The 14089-nt window shown below is 35.8% G+C and overlaps 1 protein-coding gene across 1 annotated transcript; it reads right to left on the bottom strand.

Moving 5' to 3' along the window:
- Positions 1-3699: 3699 nt before the first annotated feature.
- ZNF383 (zinc finger protein 383) lies at positions 3700-13006 on the bottom strand. The gene is made up of 4 exons (XM_008057386.2): positions 12954-13006; positions 9168-9294; positions 8766-8861; positions 3700-5135 (listed from the first exon to the last, which is right to left on the bottom strand). The coding sequence occupies exons 1-4, from the start codon at positions 12960-12962 to the stop codon at positions 3940-3942; spliced, it is 1428 nt and encodes a 475-aa protein (XP_008055577.1). The 5' UTR covers positions 12963-13006; the 3' UTR covers positions 3700-3939.
- Positions 13007-14089: the final 1083 nt, after the last annotated feature.

The raw sequence follows: 14089 nt of genomic DNA, 5'->3' as shown, positions 1-14089 counted from the left end.
AAGCAATATTGTCTAGTAACTAAACAAACTCACACTAAATCTAAACAGCCATGAGTTCCAACACTTGCTTCATCATTGACTAGCCACATTACTTGGGTACCTGATGTTAGTAGTTATTATTGCTATTAGTGTTAGTACCATGGTCTGGTACTCCACAGACAGATCAGATTCACTGCCCAGTCATATTACAGACATATGTATTGGAGTAGATCAAACTCTATTAATCCTAGGGTGAAAAAATAATGGGGTGGGGCACTACTGAAATAACATTCTTGTCCAGTTCCATAATTCCTTCAAGCCAAACAATTGTATTCATGAGTCACAAATGGAATGAGAATTAATTGATAGTGAAGAAGAGAAAATCAAGAATATATTGAGGAACTTGTTAATTACAAAAAAAGTACCTATCCCTATGCTAAGAAACCCAGTGGGTATCACCTTAAGTGATCAACATTAACATTTATCATGAGTACAACAAACTGATATCATGTCCCTGATGTGATACACTAGTTAGGTACTGCATTATCTCTGTGGTATTCTTTTCAGAAAATCATAACAAAAATCATGTGAAAAAAAAAATAAGCCAAACCCCAATTAAGGGGCCCTTTCCAAAACAATGGGCCTATGCACTTCAAAAACACAGGTAATGTTAAAAACAAAGAAAAGTCAGGAATTGCTCCTGATTACAGAGACTTAAGAGATATAATTTATTCTGAATGTTCTAAGCATAATTTTAGGCTCTACTGATTTCTTTTTATCTCTGCAGCCCTTTCACCTGTAGCAGACATACCACTTCATCCACCCATAGTCAACCATTTATTTGCATCCAGGTATGAAAAGTTATGCAGTTCTCTGTTCACCTGTAAAGAGCTTATTTCTATTAGGAATTCAGTTAATTAAGGTGGGTTTTTTTTGTTTTGTTTTTGCCTACTCCCAAGTCCCATAGAAAAGTATGATTTTTATCTTGTCAAGGTTATTTGTGACATTGTGACAGTGAAAACCTCTATTTTTCTTCATTCCATCTGCAATAAGAATTGAAGGTCTGTGCTTATTTCAACAATATCCTCTCCATCCCTCAATCCACTCTCATACCAAAATGCACAGCAACGATTTGACTTGTTAGGTATTTTTTAGACTCCTGAAGTAGCAAGTAAATGGGGAATAAATGGATGAACAGTGATATTGCAGCAGGTAGACTAATACCTCAAGTTTATTTATAAAATATATTCTGCCAAATGCTGATAAAAACAAAACAAGAGTTCATCTAGAAAATGTTGAGGTTTGAATAATATATTTTTATTTACAGTGTTTCAGTTATTTGAACTTTAGAATTCCATGTAAAGTATATTAGGTAGGATTCCAAGAATCCTTTGCTATCCAAATATATTTGGTTGCTGAGTTCAAATATTAAAGAATACTGTTATCTAAATCAATTTGATTTCAAAGTTTCAAAAAGGAAGTGGCAAGTTTGGATAAAGGTTTAGCAGAATCTTTTTGTTCCTAAATTCAGAATGAAACAAATGCTTATTTTCTTTCAACAGATTACTAGATTAGAATTGATTTGCTAATTTATAATACCACATTTTCATTAGAGTCTGGACATAACTTTTTGGGTCTCCTAGCAGGTTTTAACATCAAGATTATAATAAATTTTAAAAAACAGAAAATTTGGTATCCTAGTCTATGTCCTGAAAGAGTTCCTAAAACATTTCATAGATTTCACCTATAAAAATAGTTACATTGGTGGCATTTTTAGTGTTGCGATTTGACAAATATTTAAAATGTTTTTTGAAAATATTTTTGGTCTAATTTTTTAAAGTACCTTTTGGAGGCAAGTCTATTAAGATTTTTCATCTCCAGTTAATTTTGATGTCAATTCAATTTTTTATATAAAAATCAGATTTTCTTCAGATTTTCAGATATAACACCAACTTAAGGCTTTTAATTGAGATGAAATTCACATACCATAATATTCACCTATCTAAAGTGTGCAGTTCACTGGTTTCACATGAGTCACAAAGTTGTACAATCTACATGACTAATTCCACATTTTCATCACCCAAAAAGATACAGTTCTTTTAAGTTTAAAGTCATTACAACTTCTGATTTACAATGCTATTTTTATCCTTATTTAAATTCTAGAATCACTGATATTTGACACCTTTTTTCTTCCAACAAATAGTAAAATTTTCTATTTTAGATCATTTAATTTTTTTCTTTCGATTGTGCTCTGCTAATGACTAATATTTGCCTCCTTCCACAATTCATTTTTGCTTTTCTTTAGCTCCTTGGGTTCTAAATATTGATTGATTTTATTTGTCCTCTTTCATTATTTCAATATATGCATGCATAGTGGGTTATGAAACTTACAACGTTAACTTTTACTGCTCACAGGTTTTTCCAGTGTGTTCTCATTTTCATTCACTTTTAAATAATGTATCTGTTAGAGATTCATTCCTTAACCCATGTTAAAGAAGAGGGGACACTGAATTAATATTCATATATTTGACAGCTGATTGTTCCGGCTTCTTTTGGTCAAAATATGGGGCCTGTATGTTTTCTGCTTTTCTGGAGAAAAATAATTATTAGGGAAAATATTATCACCTCTTAACTGTTTTTGATAGCTGTGCTTTCAACTACCAGTTATTATGTCAACAAGATTTCAGACTAGTATTCTTTGTGCAGTATAAAAGATTAAGTCTGAACAAAGACTATTCACACACACTTTTTCTTTTCCTTTTTAAACTTCATAATGAGTCATGAGGAAAGACTTTCCTGTATTCATTATGAGTGTTTTTCTTTTGCAATGATGAATCTGATGAAGGTAAACAACATGGATAAAATCCTTTCCAAAAATCCTAATGAAGATACTTATGATAATGAGTGTATCAATGATAATAGTGGAAAACTTTTACTAGACTTGTGTGATAATAGATCTAAGTACTTTGCATTTATTAATTCACTGACTCATCACAGCAAACCTATACATACAGCATGATTGTATATCATTACATAAGAAAAAAAGTAACACTAACATATATAAGAAAACCATTTTTAAAATATCTGAATGGATAAACAATGCTTTCATAACAGTGATTATCTGTCTAGTATGGCATTAAGTTTAGGATTGATGTAAAGGAACAGTTACAAGGAGAAAATGTTGATAATCTCAGCAATTAAAATACATGTAAGAGTAAGCATCCAAAGATAAATTTTGGTCATATTAATGAGGACAACTCCTATAACTTCCAAAATTTAGAGGCAACTTATAGCATGAGTATCATTTTAAAAGTCATTAAACATGTTGTTAAAAATAATAAAGATTTATGTTTACTGAAATGACAATCATGATTTTTTGGCATGATAAAAGCAGGTGAAGGTACCGCATGCATGCATAAATAATTACACCTTTTTAAAACAGAGTTCAGTAAAATTTACTCTACCAAATTGAGAGAAGTCATCTATAAGTATGATTATAATTAACTTTGGCCTTTTAGTTCATAATGTTTTTGTTTTCTGATTTTGTTTCACTATTAAAAATACAAATTTATGAAATGATACACAAAGATTAACAATGACTTCAAAAACAAAGTCATAATTCCACGAGAAATGTAAAAATCTTAAAGATTACAAAATTCAGTGTGATACTGGTGCAAGCACAAATATATAGACCAGAAAAGATAGCCCTAAACACCAAAGCAAATATAAATAAAATGTGAAACCAAGAAAGTAGAACAATAGGGAAGAAAAAATTATGGAATTAGCATTGATACAAGATTGGGGAGAAGGGAGTGTCAATTTAGACTCCAAATTTATAACTTAGTGTGAAATTTGGATTCAAAATTTAAGTATAAAATAAAGAAAAATAGTGAAAGAGAGCAGCTACTAGACATGCATTTTTGTTTAAAAAATTAGAAAGGTGACAAGAGTTTACTGTTGTTATTCATTAGTATGAATTCCCTGATGACGAATGAGATCTGAGCCACTACTAAATGCCTTCCCACATTCCTTACAGTTATAGGGCTTTTCACCAGTATGAATTCTCAGATGTCGTGTAAGGTTTGAGCATTTATTAAAGGCCTTTCCACATTCATTACATTCATATGGTTTTTCATCTGTATGAATTCTCTGATGTTGAAAAAGTTGTGAGTTTTGAGTAAAGGCCTTTCCACATTCAATACATTCAAAGGGTTTCTCACCAGCGTGAATTCTCTGGTGTTGACGAAGCTGTGAGCTCTGAGTAAAAGCCTTCCCACATTCCTTACAATCATAGGGTTTCTCACCAGTGTGAATTCTCTGATGATTAGTAAGTGCCGAACCGCTACTAAAGGCTTTGCCACATTCTTTGCACTCATATGGCTTCTCACCAGTGTGAATTCTCTGATGCTGAACGAGCTTTGAGCTCTGAGTAAAGGCTTTGCCACATTGCTTACATTCATAGGGTTTCTCACCTGTATGAATTCGCACATGTTGAAAAAGTTGTGAGCTCTTAGTAAAGGCTTTCCCACACACTTTACATTCATAGGGTTTTTCACCAGTGTGAATTCGCTGATGGTCAATAAGATTTGAGCAATAACTAAAGGCTTTTCCACATTCCTTACATTCATAGGGTTTCTTACCAGTATGGATTCTTTGATGTTGAGAAAGGTATGAGCTACAACTGAAGGCTTTTCCACATTCCTTACATTCAAAGGGTTTTTCACCAGTATGAATTTTCAGGTGTCGAGTAACATGTGAACCACAACTAAAGAATTTCCCACACTCCTTACATTCATAAGATTTTTCACCAATATGAATTCGCTGATGTTGAATAAATTGTGAGTTCTGACTAAAGGCCTTTCCACATTTCTTACATTCATAGGGTTTCTGCTCATTGTTAATTATTTGCTGCAAAGTAAGAAATGTCTGTTGAATATATGTGGGCATGTATTCATGAGTGAATATTTCTTGACTGAAAGGACCATTCTGATATCCCAGTTGTCTTGAAAAGTGGCTTCTATATTCCAAAACATCTCTAACACTGGAGTACTCAAGGCCATGCTTTGTAAGTCCCATTATCTCCCTCTGGCATGATTCCATTTCATAAACTTCCTTCTTTAGTGATAATAATTTGGTTTCACACATTGATTCCAGATCTGAAAGAAAATAAAATGGTAAACATTATTTTTCCCTATTTATGAAAAGTTAAAATTTTATAATAGAAATGGAAAAATTAAAGGAAATATAGTATCTGCTAGGCAAGTTACATAGAATTCACAAAGACATCTCTTTAGCCTGAAAAAACAGACAAAAATACACAGACATTTAGAAAATATAATGCAGGAAGCAGAGAAAGGAAACTATGGAAATAAGTCACTAAAATGATTGCCAGATATTGATGTGGATTCGTATCATCCGGAAAGGTTAGAAAATATACACTGCTTAGGCCACCTTCTACACCGAAACATGACTAGTCATATGTATGTCTATATAAATATGCATATGTGTGTTTAAGGGAAAGTATATCATACTATATGTATAACAAAAATTAGATAATTTTCTGGCCTCGTTAAAAACCTCTTGAAAGAAATAAATGCATATGGGGAAGAATCTTTGGTTCCAAGGTATAATAAAGAATAAATTTAGTCTTTGTCCCTGGTTCCTGGCACAGAGCTTCAAAAACTCTTAGAATGTCCTGAGTGATAGGAGTTTATTTTTATGCTAATGAGGTAACTCATGGTGGGTCCTTAAAAATCTTCAGGATGAGGGCCGGTCACCAGAAAGACCAAGCATGTGATTAAAAAGTTGGGACTTTCAGTTATCTGACCTCTGGGAAGGGTAAAGAGGCCAGAGATTAAATGGCTAATGATCACTCATGTCTACGTAATGAAACCTCAATAAAAACTCTGGACAGTAAATTCAGTGAGACATTCTGGTTGGTAAATACATTGATATGCTGGCAGAGTGACACATCTTGACTCCACAGGGAGAGGGTATGAAACCTCTGTCCAGTTCCAATATCACTTTAAGATGTGTCCCTTAAAATAACATTGTAATTGTAAATACAGACATTTCCTGAGTTCTATGAGTCATTCTAGCAAATTATTGAATATGAGGAGGCTGTGAAAATCCCTGAATTTATAGTCAGTTGGTTTACTTGCATATGGCCTGGGAACTCCAAAGAGTGGTAGCTGGCATGTAAGGTAAAGGCAAACTGGACACAGTGGCTCACACCTGTAACCCCAGCACTTTGAGAGGCGGAGGTGAGAGGACTGCCTGAGCTCGGGGGATTAAGAGCAACCTGGGCAACTTGATGAGACCTTGTCTCTAATAATAAAAAAATTAGCCAGGAGCGGTGGTGCATGCCTATAGTTCCAACTACTTGGAAGGTTGAGATGTAATGATAGTCTGAGCCTAGAAGGTGGTTGCTGCAGTAGCCATGACAGTGCTCTGTGCTCTAGCCAGAGCAACAGAGTGAGACTTGGACTCAAAATAAATAAATAAATAAATAAAAATAAAGTGAAAGCAGTATTATGGAGGACTGAGGTCTACACTAACTCTGAATAGTGTCAGAACTGAATTGCAGTATGCTCAGTTAGGATGAAAACAGGGTAAGCTCTAAGAATATAATGGATGACATTTGAAAGCAGTAATAGAGATTCATTCACATAAGGGAACAGCCAGAGGTAAGTTTAAGGTATTGAACTAATTTGATGTAAGTAGCAGATAAGAAACCCAAAATATTTTATGTGCTGGAGATTCAGTTAAAATACTGCTTGCCTTGGAATTTTAAGATACTGATCTTAGGAAAAGTGAAGACACTTGCTTAGTACTGAGAGAGGAGGCAGCTACAGCTTAAGGAAGATAGAAAGAAATTAAGACACAGTACAAAATACTGACATGGAAAGATGACAGGAACCAGAAGCAGACTGATGAGGGCTGAATCTCAATTCTGATAGTACATCACTATATTCTTTCAAGCAGTTATTTAACCTCTCTAAGCCACTGTTTCTTCATTTGTAAAAGGGTAGTAATCCTTAATTCATGATTACTGGGAGGATACTGGATAATGTGTGCAAATGTTTTGGACCAAAGTACTCAGTATTTGATACATATTATTATGAAAGAACTTCTTGCTAAAAATGAGGATTAGGTAAATTAAATGGCTTGAAGATATCAAAATGGAACCTACTGGGACATTTTAAACCAGAAGCAGGGAATTCATTCCAATGCAATCTTTTCCCCCTTACCCCACATGATCATTCAGTAACTTTCATCTATTTAAGCTCCCAAGTAACCTTTTAAAAACTGCCTATCTCCACTGCCAATGCCATCCTCCAGATCAGGCTCATTTCTTACCCAGACTTCTGAAATAATCTCTTCAGCCAGTCTCCCACTAAGTTCTCACAACCTTTAATCTACTCAGGGACCAAAATGACATTTGGTCTAGCCTTCCACTGCTCAAAATCCAAACTCTTCATAATCTCCAGCAAAGGTTAAATGCTATGGCTCCTGCTTGCCCAGACCTTGACTCATACTCCACTTCCACTTGCTTATGGGGCCTTGTAACACTGGCTTTCTTTCAGTTCTTTAAACACACCAAGCTTTTCCCTCCTATCAGGGCTTTCACAGAGGTTATTCCCTCTGCTTGGAGTTTTATTCATTGTTAAAACATTAAATAACAAGACCTAGCAGTGAGTCTATTCTACAGCAATTCCAAAATAGTGACGAGCATAAATATACCTATAATAATGTAAAATGATATGAAAATATCTATAATTTCCATTCATATCAAAGTCATAGGAACTACTGATACCACTTTAGTTTGCTGCATAGGTCACAATAGGAAGAAATGCTAAATTGCAATGAGAGATTATTAAATATAAAGATGTAATTTTTTCTTATTATTCAAGTTTTTGAACTCCTTAAATTCTACCTAAAGGAATCCAAAATTAGGAACCACTGAACAAGAGCGATCCTTTAAAAACATGATCATGTCACTCTGCTAAATCATCCAATGGATTTATATGCATTCAGAATAGAATTCAAAGCCCACAAGACCCAAATCATCTGCAAGTACATCCCACACCTCCCACCCCACCTGCACCCAGCATGCAAACACACATAGCCCTGCTACTTTCCTGATCACCTCTTATACAATTCCCTCTTTACTCTTTCTACTGCTGCACAATGGTGGGAGCCAAAAAGCTCCAAACTCAGGTCCTTTTTTCTTCTGCTTCCTTTGCCTGAATCTCTCCTAGCAGATATTTACATTACTTGTTCTCTCATTTCCTTTAGGTCTTTACTAAATTATCACCTCATCATAGAGGACTTCTCTGACCTCTTGTCATAGCAATTCTCACCACCTGACATTTTATACTCATATAATAATACATAAATAGAATGTTTCAGTATATATTATATACACTATATTATTTATATTATAAAAATATGTCAATATTATAATCATATACTAATATAATCATATAACATATTCATAATACTATATTTACTAATATATGGCATTAATAATACAGAATATATAAACACATTTACATATTATATTAATATATCATGTGTTAATATTAATAGTATATATATATATATATGATATATGTTTATTTCTACTATGGCTTGAATGTGTCCTCTCCAAAATTCACATGTTGTCAATGGGATAATATTAAGGGTTCGGGCCTTTAAGAGGTGACTAGGTGACTAGGTGACTAGCTGACTAGCTGAGTTATTACCTGTAATGCCCTGCTTCTGTCAATTCATTTCTCACTTACCTGAACACAGGCCTCTTGTAAGCTCTCTGCCAACCATCCAAGGTTCTTTCCCCTGTTCCAATAAAGAGATCACTTGAGGCTTAGGAATGTAAAGACCTGCACATGAGAAAAGATATGGAACAAAGTTATGCTGTGGGTAAGTTATATTCAGAAATCAGATATAGTCCCTTGATGATTAGGAAGAGCACCACATAGGAACAGCTAAAGAAAGATGAAGCTGCAACCATAGCCCATTGGACTGCCAATTTCTCACTCTTCCCTTTCATTTCAGCTCAAACCATTTATTTGGTAATAAGTAGCAGAAACTCAGCCTGTAACTTGACAAAGCAGCCAAGAATTTTACTGTGGAAGAAGCAGATATGTCATAGGAGAACCATGAATTACTTATTTAGAAGTCCTTACCCACTGAAACCAGATTGTTGTAGTTCTCCAACATCACATCTCTGTATAAGTCCTTCTGAATAGGGTCAAGGCATTCCCACTCCTCCTGAGAGAAGTCTACAGACACATCACTGAACATCACTGATCCCTGAAACGATAAGCACATGCCTTACTTGTTTATTAAAAGAAATATCTCAGAGACTACTATGCTTGTATTGTGTGGGAATTCAAATGAGTAATTATATTGGTGTCACCAAGAACCAGTATCTTTGGATTTCAGAAAGAGATGCAAGAATAGAGTTCATTTTATATATAACAAACTATCAAATTCCTAACTCTACCCATTGAAAAGGCCTAGAAACAATAACTAGTCCAGTATCAAAGAGCACCCTAGTACTCAGACTGTAGTTTCTAAGTACTATTTTCAAATAAAAGGAATCAAGATTCTTTGGGGAAAGAACTTTCAGGATTAAGAGATTAAAGAGATTTCAGGATTAAGTCAGAACTGCACAGAACAAGTCTGATTACTTTCTTGTATCAAAAAGCAAGAAAGCTACCAAAAACTATTAGGATCATGTTGAAGGCTTACGAACTAGTTTGAAGCAGCACTTACCAGCTAAAATGATATAATTTGCATATCAAATTATAAGGATAATAACTGCAATGGACTGATTGTGTTTAAAAATGTTTAATCTGTGAGCTCACAACAATACTGAAAAAAAATTACCGGTCACTTTTGGAGGATTCTAAGAAGAAAACTCATTATTTTGAAAACTGGTGATTAAAAGGAAAGAATCAAACATTGTTCCCTATATAAACTGTCCTTCAGGGTAATCAAACAGTTGATTAGGGAAAGTTTTACTTTATTGAGAGAAGTATTCTACACAATCTATGAAGAAGGACTTATAATTAAAATGTCATTTTGCAACTCCTAATGAATTAATAAATCTAATGATAATCAACGGGTGCTAACATTAATATAATATGCCTCCTAATAGAATCAAGCAAGCATCATGACCTAGAAAATATTTTTGAAGGCCGGGCTCAGTGTCTCAGCCTGTAATCCCAGCACTTTGGGAGGCCGAGGTGAGTGGATTGCCTGAGCCTGTGGGTTCGAGACCTGCCTGGGCAACTTGGTGAGACCTCATCTCTACAATAAATCAAAAACTAGCCAGGCATGGTAGCGCGTGCCTGTAGTTCCAGCTACTTGGAAGCTGAGGCGGAAGGATCTCTGGAGCCCAGCAGGTCGAGGCTGCAGTGGCCAGGAGTGGCCACTGCACTCCAGTCTGGGTGACAGAGTGAGACTCCAACTCAAAAAAAAAGGAAAAAGAAATATTTTTGACAAAAAAATCCAAACAGAATCTAATCAAGCTTTTATATCTAACTACCAATTTTCAGGAAACACTTAAATGACACCACAGAGATGCAATCAACAAAATCCAGACAGTAGACAAATGAACCAGTTTTTTATTTTTCCCAACAAAAAGACTGCACAGAAAGAAGAACTGGATAGTGTACCTACAAAGTAAGAGACTTGAGAGATATACTCATTAATTGCAACGCATAGTACTTATCTGTCTTCTAATTCAAATAAATGCTTAGAAGAATGAGACAATTATAAAAATTTGAACACAACTAGATACTGAAAAATTATTTTTAACTTTTCTAGATAAAATAATGATATAATGATTACATTTAAAAAAATAATTCTTATCCTTTAGAGATACATATTTATTCATTTGCTTCAAATAATCTGGTGTGTAGCAGTGAAGGCAGAAGAATGTGCAAGTACTAGTACAAATGAAACAAGAATTATCAGAGTTGATATTAATTTAAAGCTGGTGGTGAGTATGTTCAGAAGACTCATCTACTTTTGCATGTCTGAAATTCTCCATAATAATTTTTTTTTAAGAAGGGAGGTGGCAGCGAATAAATGCAACAGAATATCTACAAAAGCCTAATTATTTGCATAGCATTGATTTCGACAAAATTGTGATATAACTTTGTGGTGGGAAAGCAGCGAGTACAATATTATAGCAAGTCTAAATCCACACATAGCTTGCAAGGAAATAACAAGAAAGTGTCTAAAATTGATTAGTCAAGAAATAGCAATATAGAAATATAAATTAGAAATATAGGATAAATTCTACTGGAATCAGCTAAAAGAGATGAGTATTTGCCTTTAGGGAGTATGGTGAAATGGTAGTGTAGGGCCCTACTCTTTTAACACTTAATGAATTTTTAACATAGAAATATTTTGGAAACAGCATACATATGCAACTTAAGTTTTCATAAACTCTAGTTCACTCTTGTGACTTACCTTTATAAGAATTATTTCCTTTTTTTTTTGAGTTGGAGTCTCACTCTGTCACCCAGACTGGAGGGCAGTGGCCGCTCCCGGCCACCGCAGCCTCGACCTGCTGGGCTCCGGTGATCCTTCCGCCTCAACCTTCCAAGTAGCTGGAACTACAGGCACGTGCTACCACGCCTGGCTGATTTTTGATTTATTGTAGAGATGAGGTCTCGTCAAGTTGCCCAGGCGGGTCTCGAACCCGCGGGCTCAGGCAATCCACTCACCTCAGCCTCCCAAGGCGCGGGATTACAGGCTGAGCCACGGAGCCCGGCTAGGAATTATTTCCTGTTTACAAATTCTTTAATAAGTATCTTTCCGGTGGCAGAATTTTCTACAATATAGGTATAACTGGACAAGACATAAGGTTCTTCTATGTCCTGACGGTATGGTTTCAACAACCTGTGCATTGGCTGAACTCACTATAGATATTCTTATCTCTATTGATTTACACAGAAATTCCTCACAACCCACACTACATATGTAACCTCACAATGGACTTTGTTCATCGATGCCCTAACAACACTGCAGAGATCTATATCAGCCACCAACCCCATGATCCCCAAAGATGCATAAACTAGGAAATCTTGCAACAATCTAACATTTGGAGTCACCAACACCACCTGTCATACTATCTTACTGGAGAACGCTAATCTGTAGAAATAATCTGGGCTTTTTTCCTTCCCTCCCTTCTTTCTGCTTCTCTGTCTTTTTCTCTCCTTCTCCCTCTCTTTCCCTCTCCCCCTCACTCTCACTCTTTCTTCCTTGTCAGATTCTCACTCTATCACCTAGGCTGGAGTGCAGTGGGACAGTCACAGCTCACCACAGCCTTGAATTCCTAGACTCAGGTAAGCCTCCTTCCTTAGCCTCCCAAGTAGCTGACTACAGGTGCATACTACCACATCTGGCTAATATTTTAATTTTTTGTAGAGATGAGGTGTCTCTATGTTGCCTAGGCTGGTCTTGAACTCCTGGGCTCAAGCAATTCTCTTCTGCTCCAGCCTTCCAAAGTGTTGGAATTACAGGTGTGAGCCACCATTTCTGTCCAATCTTGGTTTTTCTGTATTTGTTCTCGGCTAAGCAATTCATACCTCCAACACATCAAATCATGGTCCAGCCAGGACAAGTTCATTCTACAAATCTATTTTTGTTTCCTTAAGGGAATGTATTTCATCCCTATCATAGTCCCTGGCAGAGAGCTGAGAAGAGAGATGCTTAACTATTTATAGAATGAAAATATCAATGCTTATTGAAAAAAAGAGGGGGCATTTATGGATGATATAGGATTATCTAGCTAGAATAAGAGGAAATGGGGATCAGGATCCTGAAGAGGGGTCTTGTTAGTCAGAAATGTCAGGATAAGGAAAGCATATGCTCACATCTTTAAAAAGCAAAAACAAAACAAAACCCCCCCAAAACACTGAATGTCAGGAAGGCAAGAAAAAGGATCAACTCACCTCAGCCATGGCTTTCAGTATTGCAGAAGATGATTAGTCCTCGGGGCTGTTCTGAAAAAAAAAAAAAAGTGTTCTAAGAATGCAGGACTAGGGAAGTCAAATCATCTAGAAACTACACTGGCTTTATCATTCTCAGAACGGTCAGATAAAACTACCTTCCCTTCGCTTGGTCATACGATATAATTCTAGTTACTGAGTATGAAACAAATCCTATTCCTTCCTCCACCCTAGAAATCCTAGGCTTTAGGGTTGAGCTGAATCCAAGGGAAAACAAGGACCCAGATTCATTCTCCTTCACCCAAATCTCCTAGGTTTCTGTCTTAGCCAAGGGATTCAGGCCAGACTTTGCCCCACTTGAGTGATGTTGTTGCTCTGACCTTAAGACTGAGCTACTTTGACCTCCCCTGAGCAGATCCTTCCTCTGCAGTTGTCAGGTCCCCAAGCCAGAGCCATCCAAATGGTGAATGCCCTTTGGCTGGCAACACAGTACCTTAAGACCAGAAAGACCTAGACCATACCCTTAACCGGTCTTCTTGCTTACTAACCCCAAAAAAGTCAGTCAACTTCCCCCACCATGTATACATACACAAAAGAATGCTCATTTTTACCCTTTAGCTTTTTTTTTTTGTTGTTGTTTTTCTGTGTTGGAGTCTCACTCTGTTGCCCAGACTGGAGTGCAGTGGCATGCTCCCGGCCACCGCAGCCTCGACCTGCTGGGCTCTGGCGACTGTTCTACCTCAGACTTCCAGGTTGCTGGAACCACAGGCGTGCATTACCATGCCCGGCTACCTTTAGCTGTTTTTAACTTTTTTTTTTTAACACTTTGCATGTGTGTTTTGCCACTCAAAAAGTCAAACTGCTAGTTTCTCTTTTATAGATTTTGGATAACAAGATATTATTCTCATTCTATCCATACTTACATAAATTTCTCTTCCACAAGTTAAATGCTTTCATTTGCTACACTTAAATCTTTTAATCATTATTTTATTTTGGTATAAGACTATTTGGTAAAAATTATGGTATATGATTATCAATGATAATTTTTAGTATAATGTATGAATTAGAAATTCTTTTAATTTTTCCCCTAGAGGGGGCTACCTATGAATAGCAAAGATACATATAAATATTATTTCATG

Source organism: Carlito syrichta, unplaced genomic scaffold (genome assembly GCF_000164805.1).
Source record: "Carlito syrichta isolate Samal-C Ts95f unplaced genomic scaffold, Tarsius_syrichta-2.0.1 Scaffold87093, whole genome shotgun sequence".
In the NCBI taxonomy this organism is placed as follows: domain Eukaryota; kingdom Metazoa; phylum Chordata; class Mammalia; order Primates; family Tarsiidae; genus Carlito; species Carlito syrichta.
The sequence above is the reverse complement of the archived record's forward strand: the minus strand, read 5'-3'. Positions and strand labels throughout refer to the sequence as shown.

What these genes read in the sequence shown, in the direction of transcription:
- ZNF383 (XM_008057386.2), bottom strand. An exon ending in CAACAATCTGGTTTCAGTGG is followed by an intron (nt 8,862 to 9,167) that starts GTAAGGACTTCT and finishes TCTCATGTGCAG; the next exon opens with GTCTTTACATTCCTAAGCCT. An exon ending in TACAAGAGGCCTGTGTTCAG is followed by an intron (nt 5,136 to 8,765) that starts GTAAGTGAGAAA and finishes ATTTTCTTTCAG; the next exon opens with ATCTGGAATCAATGTGTGAA.